General features: G+C 43.7%; 1 protein-coding gene across 6 annotated transcripts in view; it reads left to right on the forward strand.

Moving 5' to 3' along the window:
- The first annotated feature begins 792 nt into the window (after positions 1–792).
- The window catches only part of LOC128351156 (WD repeat-containing protein on Y chromosome-like), a 36237-nt gene continuing 10930 nt past the window's right edge, over positions 793–26099 (forward strand). For 3 of the 6 annotated variants that reach the window (XM_053310364.1, XM_053310366.1, XM_053310368.1), the window contains exons 1-11: positions 793–889; positions 5347–5416; positions 7941–8184; positions 10091–10193; positions 10282–10433; positions 11942–12044; positions 16509–16615; positions 17249–17328; positions 17414–17468; positions 23536–23581; positions 24983–25042. In XM_053310364.1, the coding sequence (XP_053166339.1) occupies positions 7976–8184; positions 10091–10193; positions 10282–10433; positions 11942–12044; positions 16509–16615; positions 17249–17328; positions 17414–17468; positions 23536–23581; positions 24983–25042 (915 nt within the window). In that variant the 5' untranslated portion in view covers positions 793–889; positions 5347–5416; positions 7941–7975. Of the gene's footprint in view, positions 890–5346; positions 5417–7940; positions 8233–10090; positions 10194–10281; positions 10434–11937; positions 12045–16508; positions 16616–17248; positions 17329–17413; positions 17469–23535; positions 23582–24982; positions 25043–26099 lie in introns of those variants that run through there. The other 3 variants (XM_053310365.1, XM_053310369.1, XM_053310367.1) reach the window with 3 other exon arrangements.

Raw genomic sequence — 26099 nt, forward strand, 5'->3', positions numbered from 1 at the left:
TTAGTGATTTCCTTTCTGCAGAGATTTCACCTCTCTGCCAGTTATTTGAACAGCTCTGTGCTAGCAATTTTTTAGTTCTGTAGTCTCTCTCAGACTCTCATTCTCCAAGTCTTCTGCTTTGACTGCAAGCTGAACTCTTCTCTGATTCTGCAAGGTACTCTTCTTCTTTCGACTCCAATTTGAACTCTGACTTCCAACTTACTACTCATGGACTTTGACTGTCTCCATGACTATAACTTCAACTAACTTTCTGAATAACCCTTCTATATATACACAATTTTGCTCCAATGTTTTTTAAACAATCCAATCAGTGTAATTCAAAGTTCCCTCCATTTTTCAAAAGTTCGCTTTCCTCCAAAACCATATTGTCAAACTGATATTCTCAAAGTGAAACTAAACTACAGCAGGCATGAACTCTTGACCCTGCCAGCTTTTTCTGGCACTCTACTTAAAATAATGATGAGCTTTGTGCATATTAATACAATTTACCATTCATTTATAATACAAGGACCTATTTATTAAAAAAAAACAAAACCCAAGAGGTCTAGGCCTCATTCCTCCACAGTGTGCATGGGGCAAATGGAAGTAGGGTTTTCTTGGTAACTTCTTCATTAGCTGTGATACATCCCAATGGAAAATAAGTATTATACCCTTCCCAAATTATAAACAAGTATCAGGTGTTTCCTTTGCTGATAAACACCAAGTTGAGATTTTGTTAGATGCCTAATTATTTCTGCTGAATATAATTATCTTCACTTTGCATGTTTTCAGAACATGGAAGAAACTGCCCAAGGTGGAAAATCTCCCTAGTATTAGCCTTGAGAATGCTGCTCTTTCTCCAAATGTCACTTATATCCGTTGGAAGGTTCATGGGGATTGGGTTGCTCAGGTGAGAAAATAAAATACGTACATTGCTCTTGCCTCACCAACCTTTTGGCGTTCTTTGAGAGTGTCAACAAGTATGTGGATAAAGGTGATCCAGCTGACATAGTCTACCTGGACTTCCAAAAAGCTTTTGACAAAGTTCCTCATCAAAGACTCCTGAGGAAACTTAGCTGTCATGGAATAAAGGGACAAGTACATGTGTGGATTGCTAACTGGTTGAAAGACAGAAAACAGAGGGTAGGTATAAATGGAGAGTTTTCACAATGGAGGGAAGTAAGAAGTGGGGTCCCCCAGGGATCTGTACTGGGACCGGTGCTTTTTAATTTATTCATAAATGATCTAGAAGCAGGGGTAAGCAGCGATGTGGCCAAATTTGCAGATGATACCAAACTCTTCCGGGTAGTGAAATCCCAAACGGATTGTGAGCAGCTCCAAAAGGATCTCTCCAAACTGGGGGAGTGGGCGACAAAATGGCAAATGCGGTTCAATGTTAGCAAGTGTAAAGTGATGCACATTGGAATGAAAAACCCCAACTTCAAGTATATGCTGATGGGATCTGAGCTGTCGGTGACAGACCAGGAAAGGGATCTTGGGGTTGTGGTTGACAGCTCGTTGAAAGTGTCTATTCAATGTGCGGCAGCTGTGAAAAAGGCAAATTCCATGCTAAGGATCATTACGAAGGGGATTGAAAATAAAACGGCTAACATTATAATGCCCTTATACAAAACTATGGTGCGACCACACTTGGAGTACTGCGTACAATTCTGGTCACCACATCTTAAAAAGGACATTGTTGAACTGGAGAAGGTACAGAAGAGGGCAACCAAGATGATCAGGGGCCTAGCGCACCTTTCTTACGAGGCAAGACTACAACACCTGGGGCTTTTTAGTTTAGAAAAAAGACGACTACGGGGAGACATGATAGAGGTCTATAAAATCATGCATGGCGTGGAGAAAGTGGAGAGAGAGAGATTCTTTTCCCTCTCACACAACACTAGAACCAGGGGTCACTCCATGAAATTGATTGCCAGGAGGTCTAGGACCAACAAACGGAAGTACTTTTTCACACAACGCGTGATCCACTTGTGGAACTCTCTGCCACAGGATGTGGTGACAGCCAACAACCTGGATGGTTTTAAGAGGGGTTTGGATGACTTCATGGAGGAGAGGTCTATCAATGGCTACTAGTCAGAGGGCTGTGGGCCACCTCCAGCCTCAAGGGTGTGCCTCTGAGTACCAGTTGCAGGGGAGCAATGGCAGGAGAGAGGGCACGCCCTCAACTCCTGCCTGTGGCTTCCAGTGGCATCTGGTGGGCCACTGTGCGAAACAGGATGCTGGACTAGATGGGCCTTGAGCCTGATCCAGCAGGGCTGTTCTTATGTTCTTATGTTCTACAAGTCAATATATTACAAGAGAGGATAAGAGATTAAATTCCACCTGTCTGCATTAGGTCCAGACTACATGTCACATAAATTGTGTCGTTAGGAACTGTGGGCTTTTCCACATGTTGGTTTATTCTGTTTTCCTTTAAGCTCTCACCTTATTTAACAACAGGCTCTCTCACAGGCTCCAGGTGACTGGATTGGTTTCTGAAGAAACCTGTCATCCCTCCTTGTGAATTCTGGCACTCTGGCCAGACTTGGAGCACCACCTTCATGTTTTTTTACAGCTTTACCTGCTGGCCAGTGCTTACTTGCCCATCGTGACCTTTAAAAAATCGCAGCTGGCTAAGGACATTGGGTTGATCACAAGTGAAGAACTGCATACCTTGCCTCCGACAGTTAAGGAGGCTATTCATACGATGGGAGGAAATCGGGCTAGCGGAGGCTAGCCCGATTTCCTCCCATCGTGAGAACCACCGGTCTTGGCTGCGAGCCCGGTGGTTCTTAAGTGGGTCACCCGCTTAAGTAGCCCGGCAGTTAAACCGGGTTTGTGGAGCTCTGCACCACGGCTACTCACAAGAAGACACCCGACCAGGAGGCGGAAAAGCAGCTCGTGCAGGGCATGCTGGAGCTTCTGGGGGCCACACGGCCCCTGAACTACCAAGCCCCCGCCAGCTCCATGATGGAGCCGGCAGTCATGTGGGCGGCCACTGTGGCTGCCCAGAGCAGACTGTCTGCTCGTCTGTGGGGAGAGCGGGCTTAGCCCGCTCTCCTCGCAAACCCTCTCATGGCTCTTCTCACGGATCATGAGAAGAGCCTCATTGGGGCTATTCCCACGATCGGGCAAAATCGGGCTAGGGGAGCCTAGCCCGATTTTGCCTGATCGTGGGTGCCACCGGGCTCGCAGGCGGTTAACCTGCCTAAGTAGCCCTCCCCTAAAACCTGGTTTGTGGAGCGAGCATTCCACAAACACGCTTTTCAAGATCATGAGTAGCTGCAGCGTGGCTCCGTGCCATGGCTACTCACCAAGAGACCCCCAGAGGGGAGGCGAAAAGCCGCCTCCTGGCTCCGGGGATCTTGCTGGATGCTGGAGCTTCCGGGGGCCAATCAGGCCCTGCTCCCCCCAGCCCCTGCCGCCTCTGTCATGGAGCTGACAATCGTGCTCGTTTGCGGGGAGAGTGGGCTTAGCTCGTGAGATCTGGCTCATTGTCTTTTTAGGCCAGAAAAGTGGTACAAGATCAATGACTTGAGAATAGCTGCTGTTTTATAGGGGGAAATTGGTTTGAGGACATTTCAAACAAACACACAGGTGCACCTAATTTTAATTCTAATTTTCCGAGTTTCACCTGTATTAGCTGCATATAAGCGCAATAAAGATAATTCGAAGAAACCTGGGAGCCGTTCACATAGGGCTGCTTTAATAGGGCTCCTGTTGGTTCCTTCCAATTTTTTCACATGCACCATTCAAGTCAGTGTAGGGCAGGCCTGCGCCACATAAGGTCCGGCGACCGGATCTGGCCCACAGGGACTGTTTTGCTGGACTGTAGGTAGGAATATCCTACAGCAACAGCAGGAGCCATGAAGAACTCTTAGCCTGTGCTCCTGACAAGCAGCTGGCGCTTAGTGCAGTTGGGCCACTTAAGCCCAGATGCTGCCCTTTTGTGTTGCTAGCACCCCTGGGCCAAAGCCCACTGACACCATCCCTCATCTCTCCGCCCCACCCACACACACCTTACCCCCTGACTCCAACCTGAGGCTGGCATGTAGTCCAGGTGCCCCATTGACTGAGGAGGGACAGGGCCTATTTTCTGACCACTAATCTTGGTTAAAGTTGATGCAGAGAAGAGATCTACAAGTAACTAATAATTGTTTTTATTAATATTTTTGATAATTAATTTTTATGTGAATTAATAATGTGCTAGGCCCCCGCAGATCAAGTCATGGGTGGTTCTGGTCCACCAAGACATTTGAGTAGTGCACCCCTGGTGTGGGGTGTACCACTCCCAGAGTGGTACACTGGGAGTTTACAACGATCAGTAGTACTTTATGGTGAACATAAGTAGGTTTTTCTTTCTTTCTTTCTTTCTTTCTTTCTTTCTTTCTTTCTTTCTATATTTGCTTGGTGATCTTGTGGAACATCGTTCTGTGCACCTGCACCGTGAGGGTGCATAGAACAATGTTCCGTAAGATCACCAAGCAAATGTTAAAAAAAGTAAAAAGTGAGGCTTTAAGAAAAATCTTCTTATGTTCACCATAAAGTACCTTCTCTGTAGTCTCCCCAGGGCTGTGGAATGTACTTCATTATGAGATTAGAGCTGCTCCATCCCTGCTGGCTTTTAGGAAACAACTAAAGACACATCTCTTAAGCCAAACCTTTTAGTTAGTTGGCGTGTGTTTATGGGTATTTTAATTTGACCTTTTGTATGCCTTAACTGTTTAAAAATTCTTGGTTTTTAAAAAGTGCTGTAAACCACCTAGAGACTTTGGCAGTGGGCAGTATACAGATTTGTCAAATAAATAAATAAATACCACTGGGAGTCAAAGTCAGGAGGCTTTCCAAAAGGAAAAAAAGATAAATGTTATTAAAAGAGGAAAACAAAATGCACTTTGTGGGTGCATAGAATGATGTTCTGCAAGATTACCAAGCAAATGTAAAAAAACCCAAAAACCAACAACAACGAAAAAAGCAAGGCTTTAAGAATAGGCATTCTACCAGCATGGCACCTCCATACATCTCAGGAGAAACATTGGTATATATCAGATATATCGAAGTATCAAAAAAAACCCGCTGTAAAAGGTGGAACTTTTTAGCTTGGATAAATGTGGGCTAAGCTCCAATGTGTAGGGGGAAACCCAAATTGTGTATGGAGTGCTCCCCAATATCTCACACGGACTTCAACATAAATCCACCCAATATATGAATGCACACCTGCCCTTCCAGTGATTAAGCAAAGTAAAATCACCATCTGGGAATGGTGCAAGAGACCAAGTAAAAGAGTAAAATAGCCCCAAGAGAGAACATTCTTCTCTAATCATCAGTTTGTTCGATTTTAATCATATTATTTTCCTCTCTTTTTAGCTGAATTACTATGATTCTATTAAAGCAGTTATTTCTGCCTCAAGTCACGAGTCTACTGCCCTAGTAATAGGTAATTATATTACTGCTGTTAAATCGAGGAGGTTGTTCTTTTGGGTGACCCCAAACCATAGTTGCCTCAGGGAAATAAACCATGTGAATGTGTAACCTTCTCAAGCCTGCTGGCTCCTTCTCCCTTCTCCTTCCCTCTTTCCTTACATGTCGGGGCAATCATGATTTGTTAAATGGCTCATCCAGATCTGGATGGAACTGTTGTTTAACTGTGCTTTATACTCTACGTTAAACCAGAATGTGAGATTCAGTTCTAGTTTCACATCCTGGTTTAATTGTGGTTTGTAAAGCATGGTTAAATGGTTTGGATGAGCCATCCGTGGTGGCTGGTAGAGTTGGAGGAGGGTGGTAGTGTAAAACAAGGTGTAGGTTTGTGGTTTTTTGCATTCCAATCACCTTCTCACCCCACTCTTTTGCATGCCTCCTTTTTGCTTTGCCCCACCACAGTGTTAACCATAGACACGTGGGCTGCTCATTCAAAAGGTTGGGGGACCTGGCAAATGAGCAGCCCACAAGCCTGGGATTAATGCCGTGGTTGGGTGAGGCAAGAGGGAGGCAGGCAGCTGAATGGGGTGAGAGGAGTGTGAATGAGCTGCACCTGTAGCTCCTTCCCCTGCCCCTGCACCACTGCTACCGGCTGCCACTGTGTGAACCATGAAACTGTTTCTTTAATAAACCTGGATATTCATGTCGGAGCTCTGCATTAGAGCTCAGGAGGACAGTAGGGGAAAGAGGGAATACACGATCTTGGGAGGGTTAAAATGTTGCATTCATGAACAAACCATGGTTTGAGTTGAGTTATATGCAGTGGTCAACTTCCAGACTAATGAAACAATGGTGCAGTGATACTCACACTGTAGGGGAGAGGTGGTTTTTGTTAATTTTCCTTTCCCTCTGAAGCCAACTGTGTCGCCAAAAAATATGTCCTTGAGGACTGTCAGGGATATATTTTGGGGTGTCACAGTCAGCTTCAGAGGGGGGAAATGCCCCTCCCCAAGGACCAGTGCAGAATTAGCAGCACAAGTGCTGCGTTGATCTGGATGTCAGCCACTGTCTCTTATCTTTGTTTCCATGTTACAGTGTCATTACTAGCACCCAGAACCTAGATACAGAACTCCTCAAATACGGGATGCAGATTGGAAGTATAATATAGTACATGTGATGAACATAAAGCATGAATAACTGTATGTGTGTACAGATCTGTGTGTGCAGTTTACATAAGTTGTACATGCATTGAACATAATGTGTGAATAAGGCTATACTGTGGGCATATTCTTATAACACTTGAAATGTAATTACTAGATCCTATCAGATATTTTATTTGAGTCTTAAACCAGCAAAGTAACACAAACAAATAGCAACAAGCGGAATACAGTTACCTCCTGTAGGGCCGTCAACTGCTGTGAAAATTTTGCTGTCTGTGGTTGCCATTGAAGGCCATGGCTGACAGCCAAACTAAGTTATGTATGAGTAGTCCCATTGAACTTATTAGTCCTATTAATTTCAGTGGGACTGCTCATGAGTAACTTAGTCTTGATGTCAACCCATATTTATGGCTTGGATCCCACAGAGCAATTGCATTAGCTGCTGAAAGCATTTCCACTCTGCTAGAAAGAGTGGGAAAACTGCTATCGGTTCCAGCTTCAGGATGGGGACACACACACACACACACACACACACACACACACACAGCATCAAAAGCTGGTTCAGACAGTCCCTGGCTTTCAGGATTTACTTTTCAGGGGGCTGCAGAGGGAACGAAGAGGTTAAAAATCTGCCAGTGGGATGCTGTTAATTGTTCTTAAGATGCAAACTATATTTTGTTTTATTTAGAATGCAAGAAATTGTGCAGTTATTATGAACTACTTTTCAACAACAACAAAGTCCTCAAAGCAATCTACATAGTAGAAGAAATGAGAAAATGGTTCCTCCAAAAGGGATCACAATCTCTCAACAAAACCAAAAAATCCCACACACCCCAAAGCCAGCAACAGCTACTGGAGAGATGATGTTGTGCTGGCTGAACAGAGACAGTAGCTCTCCTCTTGCCATGGATAAGAGAGCCATCACTTTCAAAGAGCCCCTTTCAGATCCCGTTAGCAGGGATCAGTAGCCCCGAATGAACCTGGGTGGGGTCAAAGGAGGCACAGCTGCCTTTGCTTCTCGGCAGCTTGGGTTGCTCCTCTCTCTCTCCCGCCCCACCCGAGAGCCTCATCATTCATCAGGTGGAGCTGTGAAGTTAACCACGCAGCTCTACCTGATGAATAGCCAGCTTGCAGGCAGCATGGCTCTCGGATAGGGCAGGAGAAAGAGGAGTAACCTGAACTCCCTTCTTTGGCGCCCACCCCCCTGTTAGGTCGAGCCACTCCTGGCAGGGATATTATTGCGAGGATATCTTTAGCATTTTCTTTCTTTAATATTGTTAGTAACTCTCAGTTCTAGATCATATTGGCATGTATACTGTGCAACAGTCAACCTGAACCCTAAAACTGACAGTTTGATTAAGAACGTGTGTCCTTTTACAGGTTGTGTTGTTGCAGCTACCAATGTTGAGCAACAGATGAAAGAAATAAAAGAACACAGGAAAGACTCTAAGGCAAGGAAAGGGCAGGCAATCCTAGGAGCCCCCTCTTGTAGAGCTGAAGGGGATCAGATTGTTTTCCGAGTCCACAAAGGAGTGAAAACATTTGCACTCAGTAAAAAGAACAACCTCATCGTAACTGGAGGGATGGATCGAATTGTTCGGCTGTGGAATCCTTATATGCCTGGGTAGGATGTTACTGCGTTGTTGCAGCAATTGTGGAAGACTCTGCTACGGTATTTGCAACCTATCCATTGGAGAGTCAGTGGCAAGGGTGTAGTTATAATTGAGCAGATGAGTTAAAAGAACCCGGGGGCCCCCAGCTCCTGAGGGCTCCCCAACTCCATCCCTCCCTAGTTTCTTCATTATCTCCCTCACTCCAAGGGGCCACTGGGGAGAGGGACGAACACGAGCCCCATCTCCCCTGGCTACACCTGGTCAATGGGGTGGACTGATTAGAGTGTTGGAATAGGAATGGGGAAGCTTGGATTTAAATCCGCACTCAGCCATGAAGCTTACTGGATGCCCTTGGGGCGGTTGCTCTCTCTCTCTCCCCCCCTCCCGTCTAATCTTCGCAGGGTTGTTGTGAAATGGTGGGGGAACACCTTCTAGATCAGCCTGATTTGGGGGGGGGAAGAGTGGGACAGAAATGTAATAATTTGCCTGCACGGTTCTATATTTATTTATAACAGGTAGAATGCTGTGATTGTTTTTCAAAAGTCATTGTATAGATTGATCTATACCCCACAGTTAGGTCAATATAAAATAAAATAAATCCTGAATTAAGAAAGTAAGATAAATGGATCCTGGAGCACACTACTGGGTGAGGGCTGAGACTTTCTTGAAGACAATGCTCAGAAATCTGTGAAAGCACCTGCCAATGCTCAAGTACTGTATTTGGTCTTCTGCCTGTGACCTCTTAGTGGACTTCAGCCCTGGAATCCTGGTGTTTGCTCCTTTCTTGGATCTGCATGTAGCTCTGTGGACCAAGAGTCCACAGCTGAGGTTGTGTGCCGTGGTTTTGTGTGTCTATCTCCATGTATCTGTATGTATTGGGTATGTTTCAGTCTCATGAAAGCACCTTTGAAGCCCATTGGCCTACGTCCATTCTGTGTGGGGAATGCTTTTGTGCAGGGTTCCCCCAAGGATTGGTGGCATCCCAGGTGAAGCCGGGCTTTGGTGCCCCCTGCCCCTTTGTCTGTGCAGGCAGGTACATCTTGTCATCCGGGTGGGCACCCTCCATCCCCATCAAGCTGCCCACTTGCTCTCCTTGCTGCTCCACTGCACTGCCTCTGCCCTCCACTCCTGCCACTGCCGGGCAGCCAGCCTGCCACAGCATGTCGCAATGACGTTGCCTTATGATGCAGGAATGTCATTATAACATGCCATGGCAGGCTGGCTGCCCAGAAACAGCCAGCAGCAGCAGCAATGCAGAGGCAGTCAAGTGGAGTGGCAGGAGCAGTGGGCGGAGGTCGTGAGGGGAGCGTGGGCGCCAGGTATGTGGATGATAGGGATGGGAAGTGCCTGCTTACTCAGACAACAGAAGGTGCCAACCCTGGATGCCCACATAGGTGAAGGGGGCAGGAGTGCAACCGTGTTGGGTTGCTGTCCCTCACAGGTTGCACATGACTCAGACCATTAGTGCCCCTCCCCACTTGGCACCCTAGGCCACTGTCTAGTTTGCATAATGACTAATAGCTGACCCTGTTTCCATGTGCCTACCGACAAGAGAGGTCATTTTCAGCTATTCCCTCTTTCCTTGGCAGTCATCTGTTCCTCCCCAAAATATGTCCCTCAGGGATATTATATTTATATTTATATTTATATTTGGAAGGCAGAGGTAGCTGAAGAGGGGATAGGGATGGCCAAAAATCACTTCTCCCTTTGTGTGCAAGCAGAAAGCATTCCCTACACACAAGTCTTTTGGGAGTGATATGGGTTGCTAGATTTGGTGGAAGAGTACAGTAAAATGTGGAGGTGGGGAGAATCCTCAGATGCTTGTGGTGTGTGTAGAGAGGGGGAGAATCTGCACCCCTCTCCATGTTGTTGCATGTTGGAAGCTACTCAGTGTTTAATGTTCTGATCAAATTCCAGAAGGCCAACAGGCATGCTCAGAAGCCACATGGCCCCTATCTTCTATGTCTACATTTCTGAAGAAGACAAAATATTTTCCATGTCAAAAGACAACACAATTAAGGTCTGTCTGTATTTCACATATGCCAAGTTACAAACTTACAATATCCTTAGGGCATTCTTTTTAGCATGTCTCCATTCTTTCCTTGTAGATATGGGATATTGAAGACCAGACTTGCTTATTCACAGCCTGTTCAAAAAACAATGGCATTAAAGGAGAGATCAATGCTTGCCACTATATACCAGGCTCTAGATCACTCTGTGTTGCCACAGATGCACTGGCTGTTTTCCATCTACGATTACGGTAAAAAAGCAAAGTAATCCCAAATCTGTTTATCAGATCTACGTTTTGTACATCTGTGAGCCAAACTGCATCTTACGTTAACACAAAATGATACAGGAAGTACATTTGGGTGGGAGCAAAACAGCTGTGGCTGCCCCCTGATCTGGATCAGAAAGGACAGAGGTGCACAGGGTGGAATTACAGCATTTGCACTTTCCCCTGCACCATTTTCCAACTGAAAATTGCCTTCCAAAGTGACTATTTACCCATACCACAATCCTGTTCCAGATCCATTCCCCACCCCCTATGTATCTTATTTTTGGAAGAAGATGGCACTTCCTATTTACTTCCTATTTTAAACCAGCCTCCTAATGATGGGCTTAACATAACATGTAGTTTGGCCTTAAGATCTACAGGTGAAACTCGGAAAATTAGAATATCGTGCAAGAGTCCATTTTGTTATAATTGTGATGATCAATTTTGTTATAATTGTGATGATTTGTTATAATTGTGATGATCATGGCGTACAGCTCATGAAATTTAATTTAATTTGTTATAATTTGTTATAATTGTGATGATCATGGCGTACAGCTCATGAAAACCCCAAATCCACAATCCCAGAAAATTAGAATATTACATGGAACCAAGAAGACAAGGATTGTAGAATAGAACAATATCGGACCTCTGAAAAGTATAAGCATGCATATGTATTCAGTACTTGGTTTGGGCCCCTTTTGCAGCAATTACTGCCTCAATGCAGCGTGGCATGGATGCTATCAGCCTGATGAAGTGTTATGGAAGACCAGGATGCTTCATTAGCGGCCTTCAGCTCTTCTGCATTGTTTGGTCTCATGTCTCTCATCCTTCTCTTGGCAATGCCCCATAGATTCTCTATGGGGTCAGGTCAGGCGAGTTTGCTGGCCAATCAAGTACAGTACACTGTATACTTTTCAGAGGTCCAATATTGTTCTATTCTACAATCCTTGTCTTCTTGGTTCCATGTAATATTCTAATTTTCTGGGATTGTGGATTTGGGGTTTTCATGAGCTGTACGCCATGATCATCACAATTATAACAAATTAAGGCTTGACTTATCTCGCTTTGCATGTAATGCGTCTGTCTCATATATCAGTTTCACCTTTTAATTTGCATTACTGAAATTAATGGACTTTTGCACGATATTCTAATTTTCCGAGTTTCACCTGTATGTTCACAGAAGTCCCAAAACATTATCTGGGTTGTTGGTATTCAGTGTATAAGACATCCACAAACCACAGGAGGACTGTGGTGTTACCTATGCAGATCAATGATCATCTTAAGAGAAATGGTGAAATCCCCATGTCAGTTGGTATCTTTTTGAATCAAGGCAATTCCCCATGTTTCCAATATCATATTTGCAAATCTGAACCAGCCATGAGGGACACTACCATCCAAACAAGCCCTAACTGGCATATGTGCACAAATGCTGTATTGATAGATCGATCGCAACACATATCAAACTTCTCTTGTTCTTCTTTCCCATAAGGCAGTTTGCCTCCAGATCCCTACTTGGTGACTTCCCATAAGGAACCAGTCTTATGCTGCAAATTCAACAAACTATTCAGGCATGTTGTGAGCTGCTCTGAGCGTTCTGTAAGTAAAACAATATTGTCCAGTAGTTTTCTCTCTATTTTAGAGATGGGAGAGGCTACTGCTCAGTGGCGGAGAATGTGTTTTATTTGCAGAAGGTCCCAGGTTCAATCCTTGGCATCTGCAGGGAAGACTGGGAAAAGACCAGTTGCTGCCAGTCAGTGCATAGGAAGCTGCCATATATTTATATGCCATATATTTATACACAGACTGGCAGCGGCTTCTCCAAGGTTGCAGGCAGGAGTCTCTCTCAGCCTTATCTTGGAGATGCCAGGGAGGGAACTTGGAACTTTTTGCTCTTCCCAGAGAGGCCCCATCCCCTAAGGGGAATATCTTACAGTGCTCACACATCAAGTATCCTATTCATCTGCAACCAGGGTGGACCCTGCTTAGCTAAGGAGACAAGTCATGCTTGCTACCACAAGACCAGCTCTCCTTAATACAGAACTTGATGGACATCACAGGGCAGTTTCATATGTATTTCTCAGTTTTGAGTGAATTTGTCTAATCAATATGTTGTAGTAATGTTTCATGTTCCCCTCGTGTATATATTCTGCTATGTCTGCAACACAGAGAAAATAAATCAATTGCTTTTACTGAAATGAAAATTTAAGTATTTTTGAGTCCAGGTTCACACATAATGCAGAACCTACTTATGAAGTCAATAACCATCTGAACCCACATCAAGACAGGAACTTCAAGTTCCCCTCTGTGTAAACCCGGCCATGCTGTTTTATTGATAAGGGAGCATCCATTAAGGACTGGGCCTTGATTCTCTTAGGAATAAGTTAACTGTAATGGAAATAAATATTTCTTCCTCTGATTATCCATGCTTCCGTTTCCCTCCCATTTCTCTGCTGTCTTCCCTCTTACAATGTTAGGTTGAAAGCCCTTGGGGCAGGACTCTGTCCTCTTGTACTTTGTAAAGTGCTACTGATGGAGACACCACACACACACACACACACACACACCTACCTACCTCGTTGTTGTTGTTGTCGTCATCATCATCTTATTACAATCATAGGTTACTTTTATGTAAAAGAGGCTGTTACACTGGTTCAGGCCCAGATGGAAGCAGAGGCATTCTATCAATCAAAAAAAGCTTTCTTAATTTTGTTTTTAAAATTATTATTTATTTTACAGACAGGAAATTTTAAATTGCTTGGGGCCTCTGTATATGCCACCCTGAGTGTGCTGTGTGCTAGAGCAGAGGTGAGATATGTAATATATAATGAGCTAGGATTTCAGGATCCGCCAATGGTAACTGGCCTCTGCTGGAGGAAAGGTTTTAATCTTGTGCAAGCAGCCTTTGATAGAACTTGCATAGGAAAAATAAATCCTTATGAAGATTTGGGTGGGGGAGATGTGTAAGCTCTTAGGGTTGCAATGTAGGCCTTGGAAAGGATATTTCCAAGGTAGGGTTTCAACGAAGGCCTTGGAAAGAATATTTAGATGCTGTGATGTGTCTATAACTACAACAATTAGAATAGTTTGGACAATGGTTTTTCCCGTGACACCCTATGGATGCGAAAGCTGGACTTTGAAGAAGCAAAATAGAATAAGTATTGACGCTTTTGAACTTTGGTGCTGGAGAAGACTTTTGAGGATACCATGGACAGCCAGGAAAACAAGCAAATGGATCGTAGAACAAATCTATCCAGAATTTTCACTCCAGGCACAAATGACCAGGCTCAGACTATCATACTTTGGACACATTATGTGAAAACCCAGCTCCCTTGAGAAATCCATAATGCTGGGAAAAGATGGAAGAAAGAGAAGAAGAGGACGGCCAGCAGCATGGTGGATGGACTCAACCACGACAGCAATGAATGCACCACTGAGAGACCTTAAAGGCCAAGTTGAAGACAGATCATCCTGGAGAGAATCTATCTATGTGATTGCTAAGAGTTGACACCAACTTGATGGCACTTAATCAATCAATCAAGCTCTTTCCAATGCTCAATGAACTCCCGTGCATGGCCTTTCCATTTACTTATGTAACATTCGCCTTCCCACTTTGTCATTCCCTGGTTGTAGGTGAGAGTGTGAGCTCAAGTAGATGTGGAAGGGGGGTGGGGGAAGGTGGAGTCTGCAGAACATGTGGCGCTTCCATCCTTCCACTCCCATCTTTCTGTAATAGATGGGGGGGGGGGATCCAGTGGGCTGTGTATCTATTATATATTTTGAAGGATGTGTTTGTTTGTGAGACATAAAGTCATTTCCTGATGACCCACAAACACCAAATTTTGCATACACAATCCTGCCACTGAAATTAGCTGAATGCACTACTTTTTTACACTGGAATATGCTCAGTGTATGTTTTAAATACTTTTAAATATATATATATTCTTCTTAAACATATCATTCTTCTCAATTACCTACAGATACCAAATTTTGCATGAACAACCCTGCCACTTCAATTAACTGATGGCATTACTTTTTACATCAGCATATGCTGGGGAAAAGGTTTTTTGTATTAAGCAGAAATGATGAACATAATAATATTTTAACTGTTATTGTTCTCAGCAGATTTTTAATGCTCAGTAGCCAGAGAAATGACTTGAATAGCAAGCCAGAGATTGCCAGTTTGAATCCCCGCTGGTATGTTTCCCATACTATTGGAAACACCTATATCGGGCAGCAGTGATATAGGAAGATGCTGAAAGGCATCAACTCATACTGCACAGGAGATGGCAGTGGTAAACCCCTCCTGTAACCTACCAAAGAAAAAACACAGGCTCTGTGGTCGCCAGGAGTCGACATCAATTCAACAGCACCCTACTTTTAATCAGATCAATAATTCACAAACAACATCATGCCCAAGAGAAGGAGAAGATCCTTCTCAGACTAAAATTTACTATGATTCAAATTTACGATATATGTCATTTATTCAACAAAATAATTATTGAATAAATCTTTTAATTAGATTTATGGTTTAAAATTTTTGATATTGGGTTTAAATTATTTTAATTGTTTAATTGATTTAGCGTTGATTGTTTTGTTTTTGTTTTGATGTAAACCACCCTGAGCAGTTTTTGGAAGGCCAGTATATAAATCAAAGAAATAAATCATAAATAAAAATAAAATAAATAATGTTTGCAGTTGAAATCCTGGAAATTTCAAACTGCTCTTTTACTTCCCTTTTGCAAGCAGATTAATTAAAAAATTATATTACATATAGGCAATTGCAGGCCTCACTTACTAATTAAATATATATAGCTAAAATGAAGATTAATTTAACAGTGATAGAGAGAAAGAGAGGAGGATAGGAATAGCTTGAGCAGATATTATGTTAAAATTATTATTATTATTATTATTATTATTATTATTATTAATTTGATTTCTCTACCGCCCTTCCAAAAATGGCTCTGGGCGGTCTACACAGAGAAATAATAAATAAATAAGATGGATCCCTGTCTCCAAAGGGTTCACAATCTAAAGAGAAACACAAGATAGACACCAGCAACAGTCACTGGAGGTACTGTGCTGGAAAGTGGATAGGGCCAGTTACTCTCCCCCTGCTAAATAAAGAGAATCATCACGGTAAAAGGTGCCTCTTTGCCAAGTTAGCAGGGGCATTAAAAAAACTTAATCTGTAATCCCCACAGCAAAAAAAAAGAAAAAAAAAGATTAGTTTCCAGTATTTCAGCTGGGTCTCTGAGACCTGTATATTTTGTCCACTCTGCCTCTCACTGTGTCAGATGTAAACCTCTGGCTCAACTGTGGAAACAGAAAACAGTTGCTTCTCTCTCTCTGCTCTACTCTTTTCTTGATCGAATCCTTCCTACTTGTCTTGTCTCTCTGATCCTTGCTTATTCTCCCTCCAGATCTCCAATATTCTGGTTTACTTGTCTCTGTCTCTCTTCAGAAAATCTCTTTCCTCAGAATAAACTCTGTGGCAGCGCTCAAGACCAAAGAACCCGTGTTCTCACATTGCATTAGGAGGCTACACTCGCAGGGTTACACTTACTTAAACTATTTATAAGCCCACCCCTTGAGAACACCACTACTCGGGGCGGCTCACAAAATCAGTAAAAAAGATACAATATAAAACTAATAAAATTAATAGAAATTAACTAAAAACAAGACTCAGTTAAAACCAAAATTAAAATTACAAGTTAAAAAGCTAAAATAAAACCCCAGATATGTGGTTCAGATAAAATATTAATCTCTCTCTCTAAATATATGAGATTTTTTTTGCTATTTGTTAAAGACTTTGAGGGAGGGAGCATGGTAGAACTCTTCCAGGAAGGCATTCTGAAGTTGAGGGGCCACAACCAAAAAGGCCTTATTTCTAGTCCCCTTCAACTGGATATCTGCATTGGTGGCAGGGCCATGAGCAGGGCTTCACATGCAACGGACTGGTTTTTGTCTGCTCATTTGTGCACAGAATCTTTATGCTAGCTATTATTTGTCTTTGGATCCTGGCCATGGTGTTTATTCAAATGCTTTGTTGCTTTTTTTAAGGTAGTCAAAGTGTGGGATTTTGAAAGTGGAAAGCATCTGTTTGAATTTGGTAATGCTCATGATGGCTTTGCAATAACCTGCCTCACCTTTGACCCAAGTGGAAGAAGGTATGTTTTACCCACTTCAAAAGGTTCTATCTATCTATCTATCTATCTATAATGTATTTCTTATAGGGATGAGCCGGAAGTGTTTCGGCAACTTTTTGGAGAGACAGCGAAACATTTCAGTGCAGGACAAGTTATTCCCTTAAGGGGAGGTGGGCAGGTACCACCTGCCCATCCTCCAATTCCTTGCTAGTGCACCGCAGCACAGTTCAAGCGGAAATACCTCCGTGCAAGCGGCATCTTGTGTTGCCTGCTCCTTTGAAACGCCACACCGTGACAATGGGATGCATTCCCCAGCTTCCCTCGTGTGGCATCGGCCCGTAAATGGTGTTGGTGCACTGATGCTATTTACGTGCTGATGCCATATGAGGGATGCCAGGGGACGCAAGCCATCGTCACGGTGTGGCATTTCAAAGGAGCAGGCAACACAAGATGCCGCTTGGCGTGGAAGCATTTCTGCTTGAACAGCACTGCGGCAGGCCAGCAGGGGTTTGGCGGACAGGCAGGTAAGACCTGCCCACCTCCCCTTAAGGGAACCCCTGGCTGCCTTTGAATGTGCACCAAAGCAATTCGGTGCACATCCCTAATTTCTTACTGGTGTAAGTTCCATATTGATGAATTTTCATCACTTTCCAGACTAATTACAGGAGGAAGAGATGGCTGCTTGAAAATATGGAATTACAATAATGGACATTGTTTGTACACTTTGAAAAGGGGTAAGTGCCATTCAGGAAACTCATACCAATAGAAAACTCAGATCACGCAGATATTTCAGTGTTGCTGAATTTCTCTTCCCTGCAGAAGACAAAAGTAATGAAGTCTGTGACTGCACCTATGTGGAAGTAAACAGAAACAAGTAAGCAAGCCTTTTTTTAACCAGACCTTACCATGAGTAGTGAGAAGACAGGGCAGGGATGACCAACTTCTGTATTTTAAGGGACCACTCTATTAGGAACAAAGGAAACAAACTGCCTTATACCAAGTCAAAGCACTGGTCCATCTATAGCTCAGTATTGACCACACAGACTGGCAGAGGCTTCTTCAAGGTTGCAGGCAGAAGTCTCTCTCAGCCCTATCTTGTAGATGCTGGGTGGGGGGGGGGACTTGGAATCTTCTGCATGCCAATGCTCTTCCCAGAGCAGCCCCATCCCCTAAGGGGAATACCTTATAGTGGTCATATGTGTAGTCTCCCATTCAAATGCAAACCAGGGCAGACCCTGCTTAGCAAAGGGGACAATTCATGCTTGCTACCACAAGACCAGCTCTCCTCCCTATTAACCAGGTAGCAATCCGAGAGCCACATGAACCAACCAACCTTCGTGCATGCTCAGGTTCCATAAAGGTGTTGGCACTGTCCAGCAGATAGGAATTTCTTTCTCACATTACCTGGCCCCAGGATGGGACCCTGAATGGAAGGGAGCCCAGGAACACTTTGGCTACCAGGGCTCAGGGTCTGTAATTTCTCCACCCTCCGACTATTTGACCCCCAGCAAGGGAAAGAAGGCAGGCTCGCTCACAAGAAGTTTGGTCACTGCCACCCTGATGAATGAGGCAGTCAGTTGCCATGGAGAATGAGGAGAGGTGAGAGATGATAAGGTCTGCTGAGGCAATAACCAGCAGCCCAGTCAATCAAGCAAGTCAGTGAGAGAGGAGTGGCTAGATGCACAAAAGGCAACTTGTGTCATGTGGGACTCAGGCAGGGTCTACCCTGGTTGCATACGAATGGGAGACTAGATGTGTGAGCAGCAGCGGAGGGAGGCTGGCGGCCGCCCGTGTCTGGCCGCTGCGCAGCCCTGTTTGGGAGCGAAATAGTGCCCCCCACGTCTGATGTCAGATGTGGGGGGCATGTCTGAGGCCACGGGGCATGGCCCCTGCAGGCAGCGGCCCAGGTTCTTTGAACCTGTTTGCCCAGTGGTGGCTCCGCCCCTGTGTGTGAGCACTGTAAGATATTCCCCTTAGGGGATGGAGCCACTCTGGAAAGAGCATCTAGGTTCCAAGTTATCTCCCTGGCATCTCCAAGATAGGGCTGAGAGAGATTCCTGCCTGCAACCTTGGAGAAGCCGCTGCTAGTCTGTGTAGACAACATTGAGCTAGATAGACCAATGGTCTGACTCAGTATATGGCAGCTTCCTATGTTCCTGTGTCTGTGTGTGGGGAGTCCTTCCAGAAGGAGATGACACTTGGGATTTGAACATGGGGCCTCCTGTATGTGAGACCTTGTGGTTCCAGAGGGCTGTGTATCCTCAGGGAACTTGCTTGGTCTATGTATGTGTTTATGTATTTTTTCAAAAAATATTATTTATTTATTTAAAATATTTATACCCCGCCCCCTCCAGTGCCATTTATCCACTTTATTTTAGTAGACAAACCATAAAGCAATCTGAAACAATATAATCAAACCTTAGAAAAATAAAAGCAACAACGCTCAGTACAATTTCCTCATAACAGCATCAAAACAACATACAAAGCTCAGTATAATTTCCTAAAAACTCAAACTTCATAAACAATATTTTTGAATAGTCTTGTTTAGCCTGGTCCTCAAGGATATATAGGTAGATATGGCTGGGTGGATGGGCTGGTGTCCTATGCAGGGGCGGTCCTGCCATGATGTAGGTTGAGGCAGTTGCCTCAAGCATGAAGAGGGAGGCATGGGGTGGCAGTTGCCAGCCCACCACCACCCTGGGTGCCACCCCATGTGCCTCCTTGCTGCCCACTGTCACCACCCTTCCTCACCCCACTGGCATGCTTTTCATTCTCCCCTCCTCACCCTGCTTGGGGTGCTTTGCTTATTTCCTTTCTTCCCTGCTCCCAAGTGAGCTAGGACCTCCCATGTTGTTACTGCCTGGCTTGGTGATATAATCTGAGCTCGAGAGCATGACCTGAGAGTGCTGAGCACTCACAGGTAGGGGTGTGTGTGTGTGTGTGTGTGTGTGTGTGTGTGTGTGTGCGCATGATATTTTCCTTCACTTCAGGCAGCATAATGTCTTGGACCACCTCTAGTCTGAAGAGGGATATTTCCCTCACCTGTGTCTGAGTGAATAGAGATCTGCTTTGTGAAGCATACATTGTGGGTTCTAGTTATGCCTGCTCCTTCTCTGATATGACTGTTGCTGCCCAGGCATGAAAAAAGTAAGTTTGGTCTTATTTACTTTTACCCAGCCATTTACACCCCACCTTTTGATCTTTCACAAGGATCTCCAAGGTGGCTAACAATTAAAGTCATAAATAAAATACAATAGATTGTATTAAAATAAGAATTAATCCTAAGAACATAGGAAGCTGCCTTATACTGAGTCAGACCATTGGTCTGTTTAGTGCCCTATGGTCTACACTGACTGATGGTAGCTTTTTCAAAGTTTCAGGCAGGAGTCTTAGCTGGAGATGCCAGGAATTGAACCTTCTGCATGCAAAGCAGATGCTTTACCACTGAGCTACAGCCCTATCCCTCTACAGCAGGGCTTCTCAACCTGTGGGTCCCCAGATGTAATTAGACTTCAACTCCCATAATTCCCAACCAAAGGCCACTGGGGCTGGGGATTATGGGAGCTGAAGTCCAATAACATCTGGGGACCCACACGTTGAGAAGCCCTGCTCTACAGTCCCATCAATTAGCAATCAGTCATGAACAGACCAGAACAGCACATAAGGAAAGACACTCTCATTCTTGTAGTACAGCTAGAATCATACTGCATATCATCACTGTGTAGTATTTTAAAGCATTTTATGCTAGCTGTCTGTTGTTTTGACTTCTCTTGCAGCAGATCCTCCCTTGTATTAGCAATAGGAATATGGGGTGTTAAATAACAATGACCATGAGCTATGAAATATCAGGTACTGTCAAAGTTTCTGAAAATTAGGGATGTGCTGAAACACGATTTGGCATCCAAATCGCAATTTGGCACATCCCTACTGAAAATAGTGATCAGACAGTAAATACTATTCCATGCCTCCTATTAAACACTGTCACATTATTGATAGCAAATGCAAAATATTTATATATTTAATTCTCCTAAACATACCCGTCACTAATCCCATGTGTGGCAGCTCTTGTGAGAGCAGCTGCCTGGGGATAGCAATGGGGACAGGAGAAAATGGCGGCGGCTGGCCAGCCTGGCCCTGGCCCTGCTGCTGGTCGGCCGAAGGAAGCGGCGGTGGCTGCCTGGAGGAGGCGGCGGCAGCGACGGGCCAGTGGGCTGCCCTGGTCCTGGCCAGCTGCCGGTAGGCCAGAGGAGGAGTCCGTGGGCTGGCCTGGCCTGGCTGCCAGGAGGAGGGGGTGGCAGGAGGTGGCAGGCTGGCTTCCTGCCTGGCCCGCAAGCCAGAAAGCATGGGATGGGGGGGGAGAAGAAGCGGGCCGGCTGGCCAACCAGAAAACATGGGGGGAGTGGCCAGCGTGGTGGGGGGACAGTGGTGGTGGGTGGGCCGGCCGGAGGCACAGATGCTCTGCGCCCAGCCCAGCTAGTATAGTATATAATTGATATAATATAGTAACATCGAGTACTGAATACTGGAAAATTGATCCATATAAGACATACGGAGGAATATTCATTTCAGTTCTAGCACAGAGACACTTGTTGGGAGAATGCTTCTGTTAACTCAGTGTAGAGTCTGGAAGCAGGCAGGCAAATGGGGGGAAATGTATTTTGAGAGCAGCCGCAGCCGCTGATCTAGTGGTGCAATTGGTCAGCTCAGCACATGGTACTTATAAGGCAGTACAAGGTTGTGAGTTCAAGCCTCACCTGGAGCATTTTTAATTTTAGAGACCAGCGTATTCCCCTCCTATCTTTCTGGTATGGAGCCTTGTGAGCCCTTTGTAGTTGGTTGGGGATTGGGATTTGAGTCTCCAAACCACTCAGTATCGTATTCATGACCCCTGAGCCAGCACCAGTCCCAAGAAGATAAACAAGTTTCATTTAAGCATGTAATGTTGCTGTTCAAGGGACATTCAGATTAATAATATCTCCTTTCAAAATTTTATTCATCTTTCTATCTCTATCTATCTCTATCTATCTCTATATCAAATTTGTACATCATCTTAAACTTTCATCTCTGGGCAGTTAACAATAGCATAAAACAAGTTAAAAACATATACAAAAACTTAAAACAATTTAACAATTTAAAATAAACCAGAGATTAAAGCCTAAAAAAAATAGGAAGCTGAGAAAACTTGGACGAAATGATGGGTTTTCAGGTGTTTTTTGAAAATTGCCAGAGATGGGGAGGATCGTATCTCAGCAGGGAGCGCATTCCACAATCTCGGGGCAGCGACTGAGAAGGCTTGTCTCTGTGTAGCCACCAAACGAGTTGGCGGTAACTGGAGATGGACCTCCCCAGATGACCTCAATGGGTGGTGGGGCTTGTAGTGAAGAAGACGCTCTCTTAAATACCCAGGGCCTAAGCCATTTAGGGCTTTATACGTTATAACTAGCACTTTGTATTTTGTCCGGAAACCTATTGGCAGCCAGTGTAGCTCCATCAGTAAAGCAGTAACATGGTCTCTCTGAGATGACCCAGAGACCAACCTGGCTGCCGCAAAATGCCTTGAGTTTGGCCTAGCAGCACAGAAGGCATACTTTAAGTTGGTGAATCAGAGTAGAAAAGGAGATGGTTGCCATATAGGGTGTGGTCTGGCAGTGCTTTAGGAGGGGAAACCTTATTAATCAAATTTCAGATGTGAAACAATATGAAGGGGTGGTATGTTTGAATAAAGATCATTGAAGGCGTGGAAGGTGACACAAGGGCAGTTCTTAGTGGGGAAATGTATAACAGGGGATGCAGGGTATAACATCCACTGCTAACTGAGCAAAGAGGCATGTTTTAAAAGTGGTGATTCTCTTTATTTAGCAGGGGGACGAGCAACTGGCCCTATCTAACCCCTGCACAGCATCTCTCCAGTGACGGTTGCTGGCATCTATCTTATGTGTTTTTTCTTTTCTTTTCTTTTCTTTTCGATTATGAACCCTTTGGGGACAGGGAGCCCATTTGTTTGTTATTTGTTTATATCTCTGTAAACCGCTTTGGGAACTTTTGTTGAAAAGTGGTATATAAATATTCATTGTATTGTCCTGTGTAATGCTGAGTCTTGTGTTGAAATGAGGAAACCAATGCATATGAAATAAAGTATGGTTTTTATGGCCTGTGTTGAAACGATGGAAGTCATTGCAATGGTGCAGTCTATTAGGATGCTGCACTTGTATGGTAGTACAAGAAGCTGCAATGCTAGGGCAAACTATACCTGGGTACTATCCTTTAGACCAGGGCTTCCCAACCTTGGGTCCTGAGATACTGTTGTACTACAACTCTCATGAGCCCCAGTCACAATGGCTGAAGGCCAGGGATATTATGGGAGATGTAGTTCAACAACAACTGAGGACCCAATGTTGGGAACCCTTGCTTAGACTGCTGTTGCCCTCTTATGTTGAAGATGAGGTGATATCACGTAGCAAGGTATTGCTACAAGCAAGGTGCATTTAAAATATCTGAATTTCTGGGAATTCAGCGGAACTATGAGGCAAGAACTAGTGGCACTAGTTACAGAAGCTTCTGTGGAAGCATGATGAGAAAGTCAATAGTACAGTTATGCTGTAGTACTTATGAGTTGTCTGCTTCAAACCACACATGACAAAATTCTCCTTTTTGTGTTGCATGTAAAGGTACAGGCCAGGCTCCCCTCAGAATCTGGACATCAAACCTTATTCACAAATAAGTTGGCAGCCAAGCATTGCTGGATATATGCTGTGGAACAGTAACCTTGTACAGATTTCCTGCATTGCACAAGTCTGAGGCTCTAATTTTGCAGATTCTTCTTTTCAACAGCCCCCACCTCATTAGTTTGCTTGCTTGCAAACTAATCTCCTAGAAAAGAAACTAATCTCACTGTCATTGATTGATTGATTGATTGATTGATTGATTGATTGATTTTCCAGGTATATCATAGGTGTTGGATGGGACAGGAGGATAAACATGTTTTATGTAAGTAGTAAGATGGTATACAAAAAGCATCATTGCATAATAAGCTTGTATAGTAATTATTTAAATTCATCACGTGCCATATAGATACCACCCTCCCATGTTTTCCAGGTGTCTCCCCACCCTCCTCTGGGGACTCCCCCTCGCACTCCCCCTCGCTCCCGGCTGGGCGTCCCAGAACCGCGGGAGGCTGCGGGGCTCACTTGAGTCCGTCGCTCCCCATTTGCCACTACGAGGGGGCTGCAAAGCGGGGCGAGCGCTTACTCCGGAGGCCCCACACTGTAGAAAGACAAAGAGTCAGTTTTAAACATATCTAACTTCATGTTGAATTATGGTCAATGGGCCCAGTCTATGGCATAGTTAAGTGTGTGTTCATGTGCACCAGGGAAGAAAAACTCTTTCCTTCCCAGGCTTTCCAGCACATTTTCCTACAAGACATATCTTTTGCTTGGCACTTGCCAGTCTATGGGGAACAGCTCTCCTTCTCAAAACAGTTAGTACCAACATTGGTGCTGTTGTGAGCGATAAGTATAAATTATCATATACTAGTTGGTAAGGCCAGTTGCTGACTGGTCAAAGTCATTTTGCGTAGAGCACATTGATAGGAAAATTCAAGAAATTAAATATATGTAATAGAATGTTTTTATTAATGTGCTTGCAAAAGGGAAGTAAAAGAGCAGTTTGAGATTTCCAGGATTTCAACTTCAAGCATTATTCATTTTATAGAATAATTACTCCATATGGTAAATTTGAATCATAGTGAATTTTAATCTGAGAAAGATCTTCTGCTTCTCTTGGGCATGATGTTGCTTTCAAATTATTGATCTGATTACTTAGTATTAAAAATATGTTAAGAACAATAACCGTTACAATATGATTATTATCTTCAGCATTTCTGCTTTAAAAAAATGTAAACTTTCCCCCAGAATATTATGATGTTAAAAAACAGTGAATTCAGCTAATGGAAGTGGCAGGATAATTCATGCAAAAATTGATATCTGTAAATAAGAGAAAAGTATGATTTCACAATTTCTTTTTAAAATAAAAATTAACTTTCACTGAGCATATTCCAGGACAAAAAGTATTGCTAACTGAAATCTTGCCACTAAAATTCAGCTAATTTCAGTGGCAAGATTGTATATGCAAAATCTGGTATCTGTAGGTTATAAGATTGTCAAAGGCCTCTGGAGAGACCCCCAGATTATTGTATGTCTGTGTTTGGGAACATAGATTTTTCCTTATTCCATAGGCAACTGTTGTTCTCTGGAGGGAGCTAGCAATCCCTAACAGAGAATTCTTTAACACCCTTACAGAACTATAGTTCACAGGGTTCTTTGGGAAACAATGGAACTGATATAAAACTGATACACACAATTTATATTGTTCTGTGTTCACTTGTTGCAGGATTCCCCAGATAACTTCCATCACTTCCAGAAGCCTCAAGCCCACTGGCAAGATGATATTGTAAGACTCCATCGCAGCTGCTTCAAATTTAAAAAGTGTGTTTTGTATAGTTTAAAAATCATTAGCTGAGGCTGGGCACAAGGTACAAGGTTTGACATAGGCTTGCACATAGGTGTTTAAATGTAGGTTATCAATGTGACAGTAATCCTTTTGTCTTGGAAACACCCTTCTGTATGGGAGAGTTTTCAAAGTCCAGCAGAGATCTGAAGAACTATTTTAGGCATTCCCAATAGAATGTGTGACCTTTCACCCTTTGAATGGCAGACTGTCCTCCTCCCCGTGCCATGTTACAGATGCTTATGAATCTCCCTCCTTTTCAAACGTGTTGTAAGGAGGGTTCAAATAAGGGTAACAAATGAAGACCCAGACTTTAAGTGCATTCATGGAACTTCTCATGCAGTTATTTGAATCCGTGGGCTACACTGTTAGGGTGCAGCTCCTGGATGCCCATTTCCAGTATTTGCCTGACCAATAAACTACATGAATTAAGGTGGATTTTGTTCTTTGAAAAGTGATGTTTTGTCTGCTGAAAAAAGATAAGATTCTAAACAGTCTTTATTTTGCACATATTTCAACTGCCAACAAAGTGAAACCCACAGTGCTAAATGTACCCATGTCATACTTGGTTATATTTATTAATTTTAAAGTAGATACCTTGCTTTACAGTAAACATTCTCAAAAAAGTTTACACTATGGAACGAAATAGCAAAGTAAAACAGCAACAAGTTGAGAGAATGATATTTTTGCTTCAGAACAATTCAGCTAGGGTTCATTGGTCCTTGTGATTGTCCTGTGAAAGATCATGGTAAGAATTTACCTTAGAATATTATGCCCTAAGTAATAGTTCAGAGAGCTACTTTATGCAGGCTCACACACCCAGCAGGCCTGTTGACTTTTTCTTGAAACAGCAAACGTTCATGTCAAATCATAAATGGCTTTTGAAGTTCCTCACTGAGTTTTTGAAGCAGTGTAATCTGCAGCGAAGAAGCTTGCTGTCTGAGGACACATTTGAAGTTCCCATTAGGCATGGAACTACTTATGCTGGGTTATATAACTG

This window comes from Hemicordylus capensis, chromosome 3 (genome assembly GCF_027244095.1).
Source record: "Hemicordylus capensis ecotype Gifberg chromosome 3, rHemCap1.1.pri, whole genome shotgun sequence".
Classification (NCBI taxonomy): domain Eukaryota; kingdom Metazoa; phylum Chordata; class Lepidosauria; order Squamata; family Cordylidae; genus Hemicordylus; species Hemicordylus capensis.